General features: G+C 34.0%; 1 protein-coding gene across 3 annotated transcripts in view; it reads left to right on the top strand.

The window, feature by feature from the left end:
• The window catches only part of LOC124359936 (GDP-L-fucose synthase), a 163,119-nt gene that overhangs the window by 128,557 nt on the left and 13,773 nt on the right, over positions 1-20,789 (top strand). For all 3 annotated transcript variants that reach the window (XM_046813103.1, XM_046813105.1, XM_046813104.1), the window contains 4 exons: positions 9,698-9,843; positions 12,439-12,553; positions 17,167-17,295; positions 17,982-18,195. In XM_046813103.1, the coding sequence (XP_046669059.1) occupies positions 9,698-9,843; positions 12,439-12,553; positions 17,167-17,295; positions 17,982-18,195 (604 nt within the window). The remainder of the gene's footprint in view (positions 1-9,697; positions 9,844-12,438; positions 12,554-17,166; positions 17,296-17,981; positions 18,196-20,789) is intronic.

Below are 20,789 nucleotides of genomic sequence, written 5' to 3' on the forward strand. Positions count from 1 at the left end.
CCAATTGAAAACACATTTATCTTACAAATAGTCTTTAAAGTAAGGCTTTGGTAGTTTTTGATGAACATTTTTGTAAATTATTTCCAATAAATGCATGTAAAATAGACAATGGCTATAAACATACACTTTTGACAGATTTTCTTGATCGTGGCAACAATACAAACTCTACATCGTCGTTGGAAATATAATTCATTTGAACCAGAAGTGCACATACACGGGCAAAGCTTACGAAAAGCGTGCGAAGCCGCGGGAAACAGCTAGTTAAGAATAAATTCAATCAATCAATCAATCAATCAAAATGCTTTATTTACAATTTCATCAAGAAAATGTAATGGCGTCAAAATACAGAATTGTCTTCATGCTTCTTGCTTTACAAATTAGTAGGTTTTGTGTCATGGTGAAGAATTCCTCCAATGTGTATAGCGGTCGTTTCCACCAGCCAGTCCTGTAGTTGTCTCTTCAGTTGTTGGGTGTTCAGGTTCTTCAGTGATTCTGGTAGTGCATTATACAGTTTACGTCCGATGTACGACGGCTTCTTGCTGTACTGTGTAGTGTGGTGTAGTGGAAGTATGTAGTCTTTTGCTCGTCTCGTGTTGTAGTGGGTGGATATTCTCCCCTCGACTCGTAGTCCTGCTGGTGTGTGTGGGTAACAACAGTGTGGATATAGAGACTTATCACTGTTTAGAATTCCTAGTGCTTTGAAAGATTCTCTACAACTCTCTGTTGGTTTTAGATCAGCAAGTGTTCTTATTGCTTTCTTTTGTAGGACTAGGATTCTATTTAGGTTTTGTTTGGTTGTGCCACCCCACACTATCAAAACCATACCTAATGTGGGATTCAATCAAGGCGTAGTAGGCTGCTTTCGCTATATCGAGTCCTCCAATCCACTTCATTCTTCTCACAAACAAAAACTCCTGATGCCAGCTTCTTGCTCAAATTATTGACATGAGTAGTCCAGGAAAGATCAGAGTCTATGGTAACTCCCAGTAATTTGGCTTCTTTTTCTACCAAGAGATCAGGAATTTTTTGGTATCTCGTCCAGTCGCCTACTAAAGTTTATGCAGGTTGTCTTTTTTGGATTTATTACCAGGTCGTTTTGGAGACAGTAGTGAAGTGTTTCTTGCGTTGATGATATTATGTCAGAGTGGAGCTCTTCAGCAGTATTTGTGGTTAGAAGGAGAGTAGTGTCATCGGCATACATTACAGAGTTATTAATTTATGGAATTTGGAAAATCATTGGTAAAAAAGGACAAAACAGAAAAGGGCCCAAAACTGAGCCTTGTGGTACTCTCTATTTGAGGGTTGAAAGGTGGATTTGAAGGTTGTCTTCTTACCATTTGTTGATGTTTGTAATTCTACAAGCTGTTGGCGTCCTTCTAGGTAACTCGCTATCCAGTTCCCCGACCCCCCCTGACACCTAGAGTTGCCAGTTTAGTTAGAATGAGGTCGTGTCCCAAGCAGTCCGAAAGCTTTGCTTTAGTCAACCATAACACATGCTGCTACAAGTTTGTTGTCCTCCAGCTGATCTGTGACAAATTCAACTAGGCTGACTAATGCACTTAGTGTTGATCTTCCTTTTAAGAAGCCGTGCTGATGTTTTGTTAGCAGCTCTTGGTTTTGCAGATGTTCAGTCATCCTTTTGATTGCAATTTTTTCTATTATTTTTGAAAATGTGGATATCAATGAAATTGGCCGATAGTTCTCTAATTTTGTAGTTGTTCCAGTCTTGTGTGTTTTGGGTAAATCTTCGATAATTTTAGTAATGATGGGAAGTGTCCTTGTTCAAATGATTATTTATCACAGCAGCAAGGGGGGCAGCGAGTTGTTCAGCACAATGCTTGACAGCCCTGGATGGTACCTCATCCAAACACATGATAATTTTGATTTGAGAGAGCTAATTATTTCTAAAACTTCTTTTTCATTAGTTGGAGCAAAGTTGAACACTTCGATGTATTGCCCAATGGGAGGGTTTTGAATTGACTGGCGGGACATAATGCAGATCATTTCTGTTTTTTTATCAGTGTATTTTCTGCTACTTCTGCAAAAAAATTTATTTAGGTTGTTCAGCAATCAACGAGGGATTGTTTTCAAATGTACCATTTATTTCCATTTGAAGAGGTGTTACACTTGGATTTTTAGCCTGCTTCTCTGAGTTTATTATGGTCCACAGTGCTTTTGATTTATTGTCGGATTTATTTATGTATTCTGTTGCTGCAGTACGTTTAAGGTTTCTAAGCTTGAGGTCGTGTAGTCTTTTTTCTTAGTGATCATTTCAGCCTTATCTGCCAGCATTGCCAGTTACTTTCATATTTCCGAAAGGCCCTGAGAAAAATTTCTTTCAATCTCCTGGCTTCTTTCATCGTTACTTGCCATTTTGCTTAGATCTTTTTTTTGGGTTCTTGATTTCTTATTTGGGCAAGTTAAAGTCCAGTTTCAGCCTTACATTCCTGTAAAAGGCATTGTACATTTCTTCAGCATCAGGCTCATTATACACACAGCTCCAGTCTACTTTCATAAGCTCCGTTTTAAGATTTTGAAGATTTTGTTTACTGAAATTTCTTCTGTGTTCACTCACTGATGTTTGTGGGATTTTACTTTCTAGGTGTAAAAAGACATTGTTGGCCTGTGTGATCTGATAAGCCTGTTTGAAAAATATTGAATTTGACAGTTGAATTGGGCATGTTAGTGCATATGCAGTCTATAGATGATTTGCAAGTGTTAGTTATGCGTGTTTCTGGGAGAGGGAGGCGTATTATTCCATGACTTAGCAGCTCTTCTTCAAAATGTTGGTTTTCTGGATTGTCAGTTAGTCTGTCAAAATTAACGTCACCCATTAAAAGTATTGGATTTGTCTCTGCTCGAATATTTTCCAGGATACTAGCTATCATCTCGATTGCTTGTTTACTTTGTCCTCCTGGAGGTCTATAAACTCCCAATATATGTAGTGATTGGTTTGTTAAATTTTGGATCTTTATCAAGGCTGCTTCACACACTAATTCTATGCAGTAGTTGGCAATATCCGCTGCTTCTCCCTCAATGCCTGATGTTTCCTCCAGATATATCGCAACTCCTCCAAGTTTATGATTGCCTCTGCTGAAAGCTGTAATTAGTTTTATATCCATGAATTGATATTGAGCGTAGATTATCTTGATTTAGCCCATGTTCAGTTAATATCAGTACTGTTGGGCAGCAAACTGGTTCAGAAAGTGATTTAACCTCTCAACTTTTTTAGGACAGTCCCCTTATATTCTGGTGGAAAATTGAGATTTCTGAGGCTGAGTCCTTTTTTTCAGAGTGGAGTTGATGAAAATCCTGTGGTTTTGTATGTTTTTGTGTCTTTCCTGTTTTGGTTGGCAGTTTTCTAAAAAAGCGTTTTCATTTTTTGAGGCGACTTCCATATTGATGTATATTTGTGGGGGTTGACTTTGGTTAGAAAAAGTTTTTACTGATGGGTTTATTTTGGCGTTGCTGGGTTTGAAAATGGTCATTTTCTGAGCATCCCTTGAGGGCTTCAAGTTCTCTAGTTACAAACTCCTCAAGGGTTTCTCCACTTGGGAGGATTTTAGCACTCAGTGGTGGTTTTTTCTCTCTTCTGATCCCTTCAATTAATCCTTCATTTACAGTAGTCCTTCTCAAGCCTGTTTCTACATTGGCAGGTTCTTCATGCCGAGCTTTGTTTTTGGCTACTTGGAGAGATACACTGAAATGGTTCCTCTCCTTCCCAGTTTGTTTTTTGCTCTTACTTATGTTATGGTTTTTAGAACAAGGAAGACTCTTTGCAGTGGGTGTACTTTGTGTGAGTGCTGGTGGTGTTGCAGGGTTTGTTTGTTCACCTTGCTTAAGCAGTTTTTCTTGCAAAGTTACCACAGAGCATTCTAGTTTGGTCTTGTCGAATCTTCAGTTGAGTCAGCTCAATTAATAGAGAGGCAGAGTAGTTGGGAACATAAAATTCTGAGTAATCTGTTTGTGTTTCTGAAGCGCTAGTGAGTTTAGGTGTCTGAGGTTAGGCCCGTTTTGTCATCTTGGTTTAATTTCGGTTTGTTTATTATTACATTGTAATTGCTTCACTGGTGTTGGACTTGACGGTGCTGTTGTGTAGGCTGTGGCTGGTTGTATGGTTTTGCGTTTCTACATTTTTGAATTTCTTTGAGTCTTGTTGGTTTTTGTCCAGCAAATCTCCTTTGTCCAGATTTTTCTCTTTTGAGATTAAGGATTATTTGTTCTAGTTCTAATATTTTATTTGCTTGTTCATCAAAAATGAGAGTCTGTCTTGTGTCATGATCCTCGTAAAAGTTCTGTAGTTCTTGTCTATTTTGTTTTTCCTTTGCGATCTGGGCTATAGCTTCTTGTAGTTTTCTTCCCGATTCTTCAATTTTTGTAGGTATTTTTTCCTCGGCTTCAGTTCGATCTTCCAGTGTTGCCTCCAGTTTCAGCAAGTTTAGCCTCCAGCGCTGAGTTTCGGGTGCTTTAGGTCCTCAGCATCCTTTTTCAGCTCCAAGTTTTCAGCCAAAAGAAGACTGCCCACCTCTGCTGCCCAATGCCAGAGATGTCTCAAGATCATCTTCCTCTTGTCCCTCTGAGTTGAACTGACTTTGCTGGTATATTTATTTTCCATTGATTGGTTTTTAAAATGTTAAGTGTTCTACCCTCCTCATTTGCTACTTACATAATAATCGGCCTTATACTCTTTATTAGATCATAGTTATCGTACGATTCTCTATATTACCAAACTTTGACATTATATAATAATCATACAAGAACTATTATACATTAACAACATGAATAACACATTACAACAAAAAAATAACAGCATTAAAAATAACAAAATAAACTGTAACTTGACAACATGTTAGAGATATTTTACAATACTTACAGCTTGTCCGGATAGCTGTGAGAAACCGTTTTTGTGAAATGGAGGAAAGGACTCTTACCTGACAAATGCACTTCTCTGCTGTACCAACAATTAAGTTACAAAGATAGTCTACCGATATTCTACTCCTCAACCTATATAATCACTCACCAAGAACTTTTAATCTCATATTCATTGCCATTTCAAAATCTTCAAACAATAGATATTACTCGTTTATTATTAACGTTAGACATTATAATTTATCATTACGTTGTCATATTTTAAGTTTAATAAATTGTAATATCAAATTAATAATTTAATAGAAACAATCGATACATTTGATAAAAACAACTGAATAACAAGTGTAGGCTGCTAATTAAAGTCTACCCTTGTTAACATTGTAGGCTATACTATAGATATATGTAGTAGTGCTAATAGATAACACGTTAGCTACAAAGGTAAAATTAGGTTTCAAGTTACTAAATATCAGATATTGCATTATTTAATCAAATTGTTAATTCTACAAGTTGTAATTAATGGCTGCAGTATAATAAGCGGCCACCATGATAATTGAATCATCATTAGTCATGAGTATCGAATCCTCTATATTCATAATTATCTAAAACTACTGAAACCAAATCATACTATAGATATTTCAAATTGGAGTATAGTTCAGCTTTTTTCATATGTTAAAAAGTAATAACATTAAAAAAAATTCAATCCAGGATCGGGAAAATGTATTCCAGGCGAAGGCAACAAAGTAGCCCGACATTTGGATATTCGTCATCGACAGAGTTCTAGGTTTAAAAATGATCCACCAAAATTTGTAAGGGATGGCAAGTAAACTTGATACATTGGAGGTCTTCTTACAATGTGAAAACCCCAATTTTTTTTGTATATCAGACCATTATTTGAGAGATTATGAAATTGATGCTTCCCATTTGAATGGTTATTAAAATGTAACCTCTTTTTGTCGTAAATTTATGCAAAAGGGAGGAGTGTTACATTCTTGTGAAGTCTTCTGTCCATTATGAAGTGATCCACATAGACAACTTTTGCTTGGAAGGCTGTTGTGAGCTTGCAGCTACCAAAATTGAGTATAATGGTTTGCATTTACTCTTAGTTGTTGTTTATAAAACAAAGCCCTTTTCTTCTTTTGAGGAACATCATTTGGTTTATGATCACTTGTGTGCATGTCTTTTTTTTCTCTTAGAACAATAAGCTTATAATTGCACTTAGTCCTGTAACAACCTTTGTGCTGCTTCCGGAGTGACAGGCCACCAATTCCAACAGTCATCTCCCACAGTAGACTAGACCTATTGAATTGCCCATGAACCCCAGAATCTCGACATTTGTGGTTAGTGATGTCCATCCATAAGGTTGCCCAGATTTAAGTGACACATCGGTTTTTGCTGTGCCCAGTGGTGGTGGTTAACTGGAAGGTATAAACCAGCCAGAAGTGATCCCTGCTGGGTAGTCTGCATGTCTTGAAAGAATCATTAATCCAAATTTCAGAACTGAGGTTGTTGGTGACTTCAACGTTGACTTGTTTCATAGTTGTATCAAAACTTGTTATGTTACTGATATAATGATGTCCCATGGTTTAGTAAATAAAGTCTTATCCTTCACAAGAGAAATGAAAAATTCTAAATCTTTGATAGATCTCATTTATACAGATTTGTCCGATAGTGCCTTCCCCTGTAATGTCCTGATAACTGCATTGTCTGATGACCATGTCCAAGTTTCGGTTGTTGGCAGGGAGAGCAATCCAGGACAACATCTTTGTATTCTTACAGATCTTTTTGTAACAATAGCGTGCGGATCTTCTAAAACCTGCTGCAGCGTCCATCGTGGTCCAATGTCTTTAACTTGAATCAATGGATGAGAAAATGCAGGCTTTCTTCCTCTGCAGTTTGTTTTTCATCAAGCATTTCCAGAGAATAAAGTCAAAGATACGTCAAAGTCTTTAAATTTCAAACAGGAAATGCGGGACATGGTCACAAGCATGTTCACTAAACATAGACAGCTTGGGATATTATAAATGGCCATAGAAATACTAATAAGTGTTCTATAAATGCAGTTGATGGCATTAAAACGAGGATGGTTCATTAATAAAAGATCCAAAATCAGTTGCAAGTATGTTCTACAATTTCTTTGTAAACGTAGCTCTGCAATCCAATTCTGAGGACAATAGTCAGCATTTTCATACTGGACTAACCAAATCTTTGGCACCCTCCTTTTTCCTTACTCCATTTTCTGAAACTTAAATCCCTACATCATAGATTCTCTAAAAACTAAAACATCTTGGCAATGAGCAGCATCTCTTCCAAACTATTCTATACCTTAATATGGTTTCAATAGGCCGCTAGATATTTTTACTAGTTACTTTGAGAAAAAGTGTGTTAATGGCGATGAATTTATGTACCGTCTAGTGTCTCGAAGAAAGAAAGATAACATGAATGGGTTGAAACATTGGTGTTAGATAAAATGGGCAAACCACTTAAACCCCAAACAGAGTTTTTATAGAAGTTAGATTTTCACTTAAATGCAGAGTGACTATTAACAATATGCAAGAGTTAAGCATCGCTTTCTAATGTTGCTGTGTATATGTCTTGAAATTCATTTTTGTATACATTGCTAACTTTATGACATTTTGAGCGAAGCCAAAACTTTATTTGTTATAATTATTTATAAAACGAAAAGGGGAATCTGAAACTGGTTATTAAACTACCAAAAATGTTGTTTATGGTTAAGTTTTATTGATTGTAATCTGTACTCGTATATTATTGCTTTATTTTCCAATCTTTGATTTTCTGTTCAAATTAATTTAATCAAATACCTGTTAATTTTAGTTACTAATGTGTCAGCCAATAATAATAATAAATTTGTTTATTTGTCATAAAACATGTTACATGCATTGACAAAGTCTAATTCAGCTACAGACTAGATAGCATTGTCTCATACATAAATATTATATATATATATATATATATATATATATATATATATATATAACAATATAAGACATTAATTGTCTAGTTGAAAATTATACTAGTTATATCATGAGTTTATCTTAAAACAATCATTAAAAGTCTATTTTGTTAATAGAAAAAAACTCATCAATATTATATAAAGGGTTTTTTAACAGCCATTCATAAAGTTTATTTTTATAAATTTTAAGAGGGTATTTTTCTATCAAATGTTTCAATTTGTTATACACCTTCAAGCCAATTATAACATGACTATTCAAAGATTTGCTCAATCGACAATATTCAATTAAAATATTATTTTTGTTTCGTGTGTTATAATTATGTGTTTGTGTATGGTTTATTAAGTCCTTATTATTTAAAATGTAAACAGATAAGTCAAACAAATATAAATTAACTATTGTAAGTATTCCTTGGTTAATGAAAACAGGTTTACAATGATCAAGATATTCAGCTTAATAATAAATTTTCTTGTGTGTATGATTTGAACTAAGACAAGTACTTTCGTTACTTGAAATACCTTTATTTATTGATTGAAAGTAACTTATTTGTTTGATGAAGAGAAAAGATTATACAATTACAGTTCTGTATTTTCAAATTTTAAGAAAATATGTACAATTTAAAATTAAATTCATTTGCTTCATTTTGAGCATTTGGTCTACTAGTTAAATCTCAGTGCTGTTTTATGTTTTAATGCACCAAAATTTCATGGCCAAAAAAAGTATATTTTATTGATTATTTTGACTGTTCTTAATGAATAGTCATCCAAGCTCAAATTCAAAGAAAATGGCAATATCTTCTAATAGTTATAACAGTATAATTTACATTGTAAACCTTACTTGATTTTGTTTTCTGCTAAGGATTTCCATATGTTTATCTATATATATAAATGCGAATGTTTGTTTGTATGTTCCGTTATAACTCTGGAACCAATGCACGAAACATCGTGATATTTTGTACAGTGATTCTACACGTTCCTGGAAGTAACATAGGCATACTTTTAGAGAGATGGCTGTTTCGCTGTTTGTATGTATGTCCTTTATAGAATCGTAAACTATTTGACCGATCATTATGAAAATTTGTATGTATATTTATTTTTCGACGGAGAAGGTTTATATGCTATGCCTATAGATGTATCTCGCCACCAGGCGGCACTGCAAAAGTTACAAATTTTTAAAGTGCCTGTACACTATAAACTGCGATTATGAGACAGTTAAGTATATTAAATAGCGAAAAACTATTTGAAGGCGCTAAGCTTTGATGTATATTTGTCTTCAAAATACATTTCTGCTTGAACTTAAAGCTTTAGTGTTGGACCACTTTATAATAAAGTACATGTACATAGACAATGGCTATAAACATACACTTTTGACAGATTTTCTTGATCGTGGCAACAATACAAACTCTACATCGTCGTTGGAAATATAATTCATTTGAACCAGAAGTGCACATACACGGGCAAAGCTTACGAAAAGCGTGCGAAGCCGCGGGAAACAGCTAGTTAAGAATAAATTAATACATGTATTACTTCATCTGCATCATTTTGTAGGGAATTTAAAAAGTACTTGCATATTCATCTTCAGCATGTCTTTTCTTCTCATATCTAAATTTGAAATAAAAGATTTGATGATTCTTTATTTACTTTTTTGTAAAATTACTTCCACAAACAAAAATAACAAACACAGCAAACTTTCTTTCCAAACTGAATTCTATAACCTTAGAAGTCATTAATTTCAACTCTACCGTGTTATCAACAGTATTCAAGAAGGGGGTTTCTTTTACTTATTCATCAGTTACGAAAGATGGGTTGTAAGCTTTTAGGATAAAGTGGGCCATAATACAGTTTCATTTTTTTTTTCAGATGATGTCAGGTGATGGAAAAAAACTTGTTCTTGTAACTGGTGGCACTGGTCTCGTTGGGAAAGCTATTCAGCACATTGTAAGTCATGAAGAAAATAGACCGGATGAAACTTGGATATTTGTCGGGTCAAAGGAAGCAGACTTAAGGTAATTTTTCGTGATGTGTTACTTTTCAATAAACATAATTAAAAATTATACCTTCATTAAGATTTCACAGAAAAATTTTTGTCACAATCAGTATTATACGTGTGTCAGATCATAGGTGACCTGGATAGATAAGTGATGATGTAAGATACTGTGATTATTTTCTCAGTGTTAGGATTTTTACATTATTAGTTACTTTTATACTGTATGTGTGTCTATTACATACAGATACAGTGGAAGAAAAATGTTTATTGTCTGTTAAAATAAATAAAATTGTGTAATTGCCACTAAATTTAGTGCTTTTATTAAATTAATATGTTTACAATTAAATTGTTATATTAACAAGGCATGTAAGAACAGTGGTATTTTGACATCTGAGAAGTTTCTTTTACCTTACAGCCGTAATCAGCAATGCTTGAATTGTGGAGTTGTATTTAAATTAAGATAAAGTGTAAGAAAGGACCACACTATTTTTAACTTTGCATCTGGGAATAGAGTTCATTGTTTGTTCTTACACTGTAAATAAACTACAAGCAAGCACAAAATACCTTGGTATCACACTTAACATGAACTTTAAATGGAGTGTTGTATAAAAGACTTGCATCAGGCATTTATGTCTTCAGAAGAATAAAGAACATATAGGCCTAAATGAACACCTGCAGCAAGAACTTTTTACTTTGAGGATCATCTAAGATATGACCTTGCAATATGGATTGCAACATGATAGTATTGAAATAGTATTCTGACAACAGAGAAGTGGATGTCTTTGTGAATAAAGAATATTTTACTTTAGAATAAGGCTGTATGCAGGTTTGTTTATCAGAGAGTTTACTACCTTATGTCTTCTTATTCACTTTGCTTCATGAGAAGTTCTTCAACTGCCATAAAATTGTCATTTGTAGTATAGTCCTGTGAGTGATAAAAGTTGATACCATTTATCTTGACTTCCAATTGTTATTTGATAAGTTCTCTCATAATTTCTTTTTAAGAACTTTCTGCATTTTGATTTTCACCTAATCTTATTCACTGTATCAAATTCTACCTTTATAGAGTAAAATACAGTTTGATACAGCTTATTCTGAGAGTTTTGTTGCCAGCTCAGGAGTGCTTCAATACACCATTTGTGGCCTCCTTTTTTATTGTATATTAATAACATACCGTAGTATTTGTTCTGACTTGGACATGGAGCTGTTATGCAGCTGATATTAAGTTCTCTCTACCGATTGGTAGTGACATGCCATTTAATTCTGCAATCAACCACTTATTCTGCTGTAAGGTGGGCTGCAATGTCATTAAGTTTTTACAAAACAGTGGTAATTACTTTTACTTGTCAAACAAATTCTATGGTATTTTTATGTAAAGTATAATTTAGGTCTGAGTGGCTGTACACAAAAAATACACACCTAGGCTTCAGTAGTGATCACATCTATTTCTGGCACTAGTAATCTACTTCTGGTATAAGGAATTGGGTGAAAACTCTTAACATTCGGATGTGCCTTACCCTTCAATAGACCAACATTGGTGCTAAATCTCACCTCTGTCGATTCTCAAGATAATGTGTGGACACACATAGACAAGGATTCTTTGGACTGTCTTGACTTACTAATATTTATGATTAGTTTAATTATCAAAAAGGAAATTTATGCCTAATGTGAGAGCTTACTGTCTTTGTACCCTCGATATTTGTTCTTAAAGGTATGAATATTTGTAAATCCAATACAGTAGTTCAGATGGTATCCCGAAGTTATAATTAATAAACCTTATAAAGTACATTGTATACTCTTGTTTTCTAATCTCAGTGCGCTATATTAAACTACTTCTTTGGTTTAGTCCGGGAATTATATCAATTTTTATATAAATTATACCCTATCAGAATCATATACCTCATCAGAGAAAAATGGACTTGCTGTCCCCATAATTTTTTTTGTCATGAAAAATTGCATTTGTGATTCCATTTGGTATAGGCACAGCTTCACTACGCTCACATGTTTCCCCAAATAAAAGTCACAGAGCGAAGGAGTCATCGAATCGTTTAAGTGCCCAGTCTCTTTGATTTTGTTCCTTCAGCTACTGTACTATACTGTCCCACAATGTCAAAGGAAAGCAATTTCTAATTCCTTACATGTACACATCACAGTTTTTTCATTACATCAAATCCAGAATACACTGGTTGGTTTGCACTCATTACTGCTGCCATCTATAATAAGTTACATAATAATACTTCTAATTACTATTAGCATCACAATATAATAGCTAATATTTTGTTCAAGCAAATAGAAAATTCTTGAAAACTGTGTTGCACGTTGCATATCCGTTGTCAAAATTTTGACTATTTTTGAAGTAAATACATTTTCATTATATTATTTTTACAAGCATTTATGGGTGGTGTTTTGGAATAAAAATATGTGTATGTTACGTTTTTATATCTAAGTAATGTACTTACCAAACTGTCAACTAGATTGTGTGTGATTGAGTATCAAACATCTAAACGTTTTCACAAACTTTTGCATTTATAACATTAATAGGATTAATACAAAAAAATTAATAGCCTTTTCATTTGAAAAATTTACACACAGTAATTAATTATTTTATTTTCAGAGATTATAAACAAACAAAGGATATGATTACAAAGTATAAACCCACACATGTGATTCATCTTGCTGCAATGGTTGGTGGGTTGTATATCAATATGAGTCATAATCTTGACTTTTTTGTAAGTAATATACTTTTTTACCCAGTAAATCCAAAGTAAAGTAATATTTTTATTGTCAGCCTATTCTAAACTGTAACATAGTTGAGTAGTCACTTGTATCCAAGATGTTTGGCCTTTTGAAACCCGACTAAAATATTGGTGGAGGGAAAAACGTACCAAACTGCATTACTGAGAATCCCTGATGGTGGTTCAGAATATTCCAAACAAAATTATGAAGATACTTAGTTAAATTTTATGCTATTGCCTTATTGTACACACCTAAATGTTTGCTATTAAATTAGTTACATACAAGTGTAGGCTAAAATATTAAATATACAGGAAAATGGAAAAAACCATCAATTTCCTGTAGTGTGAAAGGGAGTAACCTCAATACTCCAACTCACACTGTGAGGAAGTACAGGCAGTCACCATCCAGTCCGTGCCACTTAAAGTACGTCTAGAACATATTTTCGCCAACTGGCTTTAGATAATGGAATCAACCGTTATTAATTGACCCTGATGGTGGAATTAAATTTAAGGATCAAGAATATATTCACTATTTCTTTCGTCACTCATTGCAGAAGGTAGTTGCTGTTTCGATCCACTTTGATCTATTCCGGTAGGTATAGATGTCAGATTTCAGTTCTATATGCTTTGAATCTCTTGTCAGCCTGCAATAAATCCTCCATTGTTACTGCAATTCAAGCATTGAATCTTCTTCCAGACTACATCATCACTGGAGAGCTGTAAAACACCTTCAAAAACTCTGCCTTACATGGATGACCATAGGCTACTAAGTACAATGAGCTTAATAGCAAAGCAAGATAAAAATTATAGCCAGTAATTTGGGAATAAATAGTTTTAACACTTTGATTACGTAGTGCCTCAGTGTCTAATGATGGCATGCACTCCACATAATGCTACTACAATAACCTTTCTTAAAAAGCATTTTATTATATAGTTTATTTTTTGGTAAAATATGACAATAGACAAATTTTCTTTATTTACTTTTCCTAACCACTTGCATATACTTTGCATCACATATCTATTTTGTAACTATACATTATTTGTATGCAGGCGCGGCTACAGGATGCTCGGGCCCCCTGTGTAATTAAGAAGTCCGGGCCCCTAGATTCAGGCAACCAACCTACTTACCTTGACAATTCATTTCCCTTCAACACAACAAAATCACATATTGGCTATGTGTTAATATTGCAAGCAATATTTTAAACCTAAACTTACTAAACAGTTACCGGTACCTAACTCAGTTTGTTGTTACTTAACTGATTTACTATCCTCCATAAAAAATATGCCAAAGCTATGATCTTTAATTTTTTGTACATTTATATGTCAATAAATATTAGTATAGTAAACTCATGGAAAATGACAACAGTTTTGAGGTTTAGCGATTACATTTTAATTGAACCTCATATAAAAAATCTGTAATGAAACCCTAGGCTCATGTTACTCATTGTAACATTGCATTTTATATTATATAACCAAATACAATATAGGTTATATGAAACAAAAATATTTAATTGAACCTCGTATAAAAATCAATAATGAAACATTTGCTCAGTGTAGTGAGCCTAATGCTTCATTTTGGCTCATGTTACGCATTTTAACATCACACATCACGAAAGTACAACTCGTCTAGCCCCTTTCCTTGCTGGGTCATCAATGATATCATGATATTTCAACCTCCAAATCAGATTCCACTGCCAGAATACTGACATGGTTTATCCTTTCTTGATTCATTTTTTATCAATCAGCACTCTTTATCCTGTTCATCAAACTGAAACGTCTCTTTCCTTTACGTACAGATACAGGGATACAGCAGAACAACCTGATTGCTATAGTAATGTTCGGGAACAAACTATCTAGTTTAGTCTTCCTTAGAGCATTCAGAAGTTGTAAGGGTTGAAGAGATTTATCTTTTAAGTTGGTCTTATGGATAGACTCCAAGTGTATAATCTCAACATTTGCAGTTAGTGATGTGTCCGCTCCTGAGCATTTAGGTGCCCAGATTTAGGTGACACATCAGTTTTTGCTGTGCCCAGTGGTAGGTTCAACTAGAAGGTTTAAACCAGCCAGAAGTGATCCATGCTGGGTTAAAACTGATTCTGTAACAAAAATATTTTTTTAAATTGTATTAACTTTTGGATATTTTTGTAGTAAAATGCAATTTTTTTATTTGCACCTGAGTAGAAAGAAATAAAGGACTTTTATTCACATTATCTACACCATATAGTTTCGTATAAATGGACAGTGCACTTAAAGATAAATATTTATTGTAAATATACAATTCAGTTGTTAGTCAGACCAATAAACTATTAGGCTTAGTAGTCGACAGAAAAGATTTTCATAAAACTATGTTCTGAAAACAAATTTTTTTTAAATTCGCTCAATTACCTGTATTTTTTACAACATCAGAGTTAAATTATTCTTTTTACAAGTTGTACACAGAATTATACAAAACCAATCACACAAGAATATAAGAACAGCACTGAAATGCGAGCTTGAAGAAAACATAGGCTTAGTATCGTATTGTTTGACGTTCAGGTTGCAACCTGTGGCTAGGATTAGATTTACCTAAGAGCAGCTGTAAAGCATTTGAACTTTATCTGTCGTTTTAATTTTTAACAATGAATGTACATTTAAAGCACTGGGATGTTTTTAATTTAAAAAAAAACAATATATATATTCGTTGGGCTCTATGTGAGTCCGGGCCCCTGTGCATTTTCTCCCCTTGTTACTGGCCCTGTCTGTATGTAAATTAAAACGGTTGCACAAAAATACAGGTAAGGTAGACCACCTATCCGCAATGTACAGCAGCTGAACCAAGAAACCTACCTGACTCATTTTAACTTAAACCTCATAAAAAAATAAATTTTGACCCCAATTTGCAGAAATAATTTTTAACACCTAAAAATACTCCAAAATGATACTTTTGGAGGTAAGGAGTCACTTTTTGAAGATTTTAAAATATAAAGGTAAGTTGAGTTTTTTAGGTTTTATAAGTTAAATATATTCTAAATTTGAACTATTTTTAAACAATTAGAAAGGTGCTGAAAAGTGACTACTGTAACATATTCTTTGGTAATCTTGGATAAAAATTTGGATTTGCTAAAAAATGTTAACAAGGTAACAGTAAAAAATAAAAACTGTGAAACCATACAACTTTGACATTTTGAACCACTCTGTAAGCAAGGTAAATTTAAACTTTTTTCAAAATGATAAGTGAAAGACCTTTAAACTGAGGTATAGCTCGACCTATCTTTACATTAGAAAATCTTTAAAAAATTACCACCATCTCTCCCCCCAAGTGCCATTTTTGGGTATTATTGGTGTTAAAAATTATTTCCTGAATTCTTTGAGGTTGAAATATGGGGGTTTTCATTACATAAAGATGGTAGGTTTCTTGGTTGAGCCGCTATAAATTGTGAATGAGTGGTCTGCCTCACTCTACATAAGGAAAAAGTAATTAATATTACATCTAGAGAAGATTTGTTTTGCACAGGTATGAGAAAGAGAGTAAAGGAGAATATATGTTTGTCAAATGATCTTAATGGTAAATCTGAAAGATTTACACTATAAAATTGTTTGAAGTTTTAAGCGCTTGTATTTGAAGAACAAAATTAAAGTACACATTGTAGAAACCAGTTAAATCGCAGATTTCACTTCATTTCGAAATCAGTATACTTCTTGTGTTTTGCCTTTTTTGTGAGATTAACAGACCTACAGTTAAATAAAGGATTCTTATCAAATCTTTGAGCAGTCTCTAGAGCACACCATAATCAATTATTTATGATATCCTTATATCCATCTTCAATTCTCTAAAAACACAGAGAAAATTAATCCATTATTTTATACTGTAAAAAAGCATATTATGTACACTGATAGGCATGTAGTACTAGCTTTACAAACTAAGATAGCGTTACTTTTTTCTTAGAGGAAATCTTATAAGTCTACAGAAGAGCGTAGTAGCTGCTTCAAAGTGCTCTGAACGATCTCAGATAATGTACCTTGATAGTGTACATGAAAAATATCTTTTATTTTAAAAATAACAGACAATACCTAAGTAACCTTTTTAAAAAGCACATGAGTTCATTATTAGCTTCTCTATGCCATATTCATTTAATTAGCGTTAAATAAACACTAATAATTTTCAGAAACTAAATATATGCTGTGTCATTCATAACAGAATTATTCCAAACCAATTGTGAACAACTAATACATAATCAACACATCATTCCACTAGACTAGCACACATTCTGCCCAATATAACATGCTCTGTATACTGCCTTGCCAAACAATCAAGACCACATTGATTATAATCCTGGTAGCTAAATGATTAGTTTCTTAGCTTATAACATCTGTAAACAGGTATATGAAGACAATTCAAAATATACATCTAAGTCTAGGCTGAATAACATAACAGTAATTACATACACAGCTTCAGGTCACTCATAATTTATTTTAAATTAACACACAGAGCATTATAAATAACATACATTTCTTATGTAATGGGCATGTAAATGTATTGACACAGGTAAATATCTCTGAAATTGTACACTATGTTAATTGTTTATGTAATCTCAATGTATATACTTTGTAAAGAAAAACTGTTTCAGAGGAACAATATGAAAATAAATGATAATGTGTTGCAAGCCTGTTTTGAAGAGGGAGTTACCAAAGTAATATCTTGTCTCTCTACCTGCATTTTTCCTGACAAGACTAGCTACCCCATAGATGAGACTATGGTATGTTTTTATCCTAATCAGTCCCAACTACATCATAAATAGGTTATGTAAACTACCTATGGTAGTATATATTTCTCAAGATTTTTATAAATTTAACTTGCGTTTTCGATCTTAATTTGTTACAGTAACTGCACCAAGTATATATCAAATTTTCTTTTAGATGTAGCTATTTTTTAATAAGTTAATTTAAAACATTGTCAAAATGGTAATAGATTAAGTAAATGAGGCAAAGAAGAATTTTATTGCTGTTTATGTGGTTTTACCAATTACAACTTAATTCACGGCTCAATCCTGTAAAACTTCCTTGCAGGCACTATCTCCACCTGGACCATTGACTCTTTTGCTGTTGTGTTATCATTTAAAATGTAAATGTCACAACTACCTCACAAGCAAGACCTAAGATAAAGAAAATTCAGTCTTTGCTCAGTGGATGACTTTTTGGTTAAATCAGTCCATGTGTACACCAATCTTATGAAAAATAATATTAATTAATCATATTATTCATAAATATAAACAATTTTATAAGTCATATTTCCAGTTCTACTTAAGAACATAAAGTCGAAGAGCTTTTATAACCAACTTAAAAAACATAGTTTATATTAGGCTAATGATGATAAATTAGGCATGCTTTGGAAAATCAGTTATGACCGTTATACATAAAGTAGCATTTATGTTATTTTTTAAAGGTGCATAACGGACCACCACATCCATCTAACTTCGGCTATAGTTATGCCAAACGTATGATCGATGTAGCAAACCACGGCTACTATGAGCAGCATGGTAAGGTCTTTACATCAGTTGTACCATGTAACGTGTTTGGAGCTCACGACAACTTTGACAAGCAGTCCAGTCATGTCATTCCCGGCCTCATAAGAAAACTGAATGATATCATGGAACAAGGTGAGACGTATAGAAAACTGTGTTTATATAATAATATTCTAAATACTAGAAGGATTCTAATAATAAATATTTAAGTAAGATTTTATCAAACGGTTTTGAAGAAAAACTAATAGACAAAGTACTAAATATAATTACAAATTACTTTTGTGCACTGTCATCATTCTCAAATAACTTTCGAGAGGTAGTATATTCGTATATAAGCTGAAATATACCCCCTGAAGATGGAGTGGTTTATTTGTCATCTGCAGATTCTATGTGAAAAACATCAGGCATTATGTGAAAAAGACTAAGTGGATGATACGTATGTTTTGGATTTTACCCATTATGCGTAATTTAAACTCGAAGTCAAGACCCTCGTGTGCAAAATTACACTATTATTTATAGTTTTCTAACTCTGATCTTAATAATAAACAGTGAAATAAAATATTTTGTCAGTTCTTTTTATGTAGCTTTTCCTTTATTTTTGTCTAACAATTCTTTTGTCTTAATTAAAAATGCTCAAATGGCAACCTCTTTTCTTTTTATATATTGTTGGTATGGAACACAAAGTATCATGTAACAAATTATTTACTTTGATTAATAACATATGTTTTACTGTGCATGGTATAATTATTATAAACTTCGTTATCTGCATATATTTTAATGCTTTCAGTGCCGGTAGTAATGAACTACAGTAACATTTCCTGGGCTGTCTCGAGGCCAAATGTTGATACTGTAAGGGTTAATAATAACCTAATATCAAAGACTATCTACTAATTATTTGTTTCTCTCAATTGAAAAAAATATTAGCAATACATGTTTTGAATATCAAAGTAGAAGATAAGGTTTTATTTTTAGTGTGGGGTCAGAGTGATGTGCAAGGGAGGGGGGTTGCAGTGGAGGTTGGCTTAAAGGGGCCGTAATTCAAAAGAGAGAGAGAGAGAGAGAGAGAGAGAGAGAGAGAGAGAGAGAGAGAGAAACTTTATTACATAAGCTTTGAGCTTAGAAATGGTGTCACAAGATACATTATTTTAAAATTCTCAAGTCACATCTTTAAACAGTTTTTGAGTTTGATGTCTTCAGCTTGTTGGCCTTCTATCACAGCAGGCCACAAACTCCTCAATGCTATACACAGGGTCCTCAAGCATCCACTTCTGAAGTCTTCTCTTGAGTGTCCTCGGGTTCCCGCATTTTAAGTCCACTGGAAGGAGGTTAAAAAGTCTGGATCCAGCATATGACGGCTTCTTAGAAAATCTGGAGGTTCGGTGTACAGGGAGATTGAAATTATCACGGTTTCGGGTGTTGTGTTGATGCACATTTGAATTTCTTGGTAAGTTGAGGGTAGTCGAAAAGGCAACAACCTTGCAGATGTAAATGGCAGCTAATGGAAGGATTTGGAGAGTTCTGAAGACATCCCTGCAACTATCTTCCCTCTGAAGGCCCCCAAGAACTCTAACAGCGCGCTTTTGAAGAACAAAAACTCACTGGGTGTTTTCCTTTGAACAATTTCCCCAGAAAATTATCCCGTACCTCAGTTGGGATTCAACAAGTGCATGATATGCTGCCCGTGTTGCATCAACTGTTCCAACACTGTTGATTCTTCTCAGGGCAAAGATGGAAGAGCTGAGCCTTTGGCAGAGGTAGTCGATGTGGGCGTCCCAACATAGTTCTTGATCCAGGATTATTCCGAGGTGTTTGGTTGACTCAGTAACCTGAATGTCTGGAGGACAGGTGATGTCATTTTTAAATTTGCCAAAGAATACCTGTTGAGTTTTGTTTTCATTGAAAACCAGGTCATTGTTGGCGCAGTATTCCATGGCTTTATTGATAGAGATAAAGTTGCTGATCTCCAGAGGCTCCAGTTCTCTGTTGCTGGTCAAGAGCACCGAGTCATCTGCAAACATGACGGTGTGGCTGTAGGTGTCCATGTATTTGGGGAGGTCTGCTGAAAAAAGTGCAAATAGGACAGGGCCCAACACAGACCCCTGGGGCACTCCTCTAGATACACCCAACAACTCCGATCTCACTACACTAGTGGTTCCCTTAACAGTATGTTTGATCTCAACTAGCTGCTGCCTGTCAGAGAGGTAGGATCCAAACCAGGCGAGTGCTGATCCAACTATACCAAAAGTTCGAAGTTTTTCTAAGATAAGCTGATGGTCAAGGCAATCAAATGCCTTGCTGAGATCCAGGAAGGCTGCGCAGACCGTGTTCCCCGCTTCTAAAGTGTGACCTAGGGCGAAAAAAGGTTTTAATCCGGACCTGACTGTCCTGTGTCAATGTTTAATTGAAATGACAACAAAGTTCATTTACTATCAATATGCACCAGATGAGTACACTCAAGTTTAGTTCCTTAAAAGTAGGCTACTTTTCACAATTCTTTTATAGTTCAATTTTTCATTGATAGAACTTTTTTGTGCAATCTGAATGCTCTCTCTCGAAGTTAGTATGGCTAATTGTTTGTATAAGAAATGTAGTGTGCAACATTAAACCACGATACACTATATTTGAACAATTAAAATTTGATACATACACAGTTATAATTATTGTATTACTTAATGTTGTTTAAATTCATCACACATTTAGAATAGACATTTCATTAAGACAAGAATACT

This window comes from Homalodisca vitripennis, chromosome 4, assembly GCF_021130785.1.
Source record: "Homalodisca vitripennis isolate AUS2020 chromosome 4, UT_GWSS_2.1, whole genome shotgun sequence".
NCBI lineage: Eukaryota > Metazoa > Arthropoda > Insecta > Hemiptera > Cicadellidae > Homalodisca > Homalodisca vitripennis.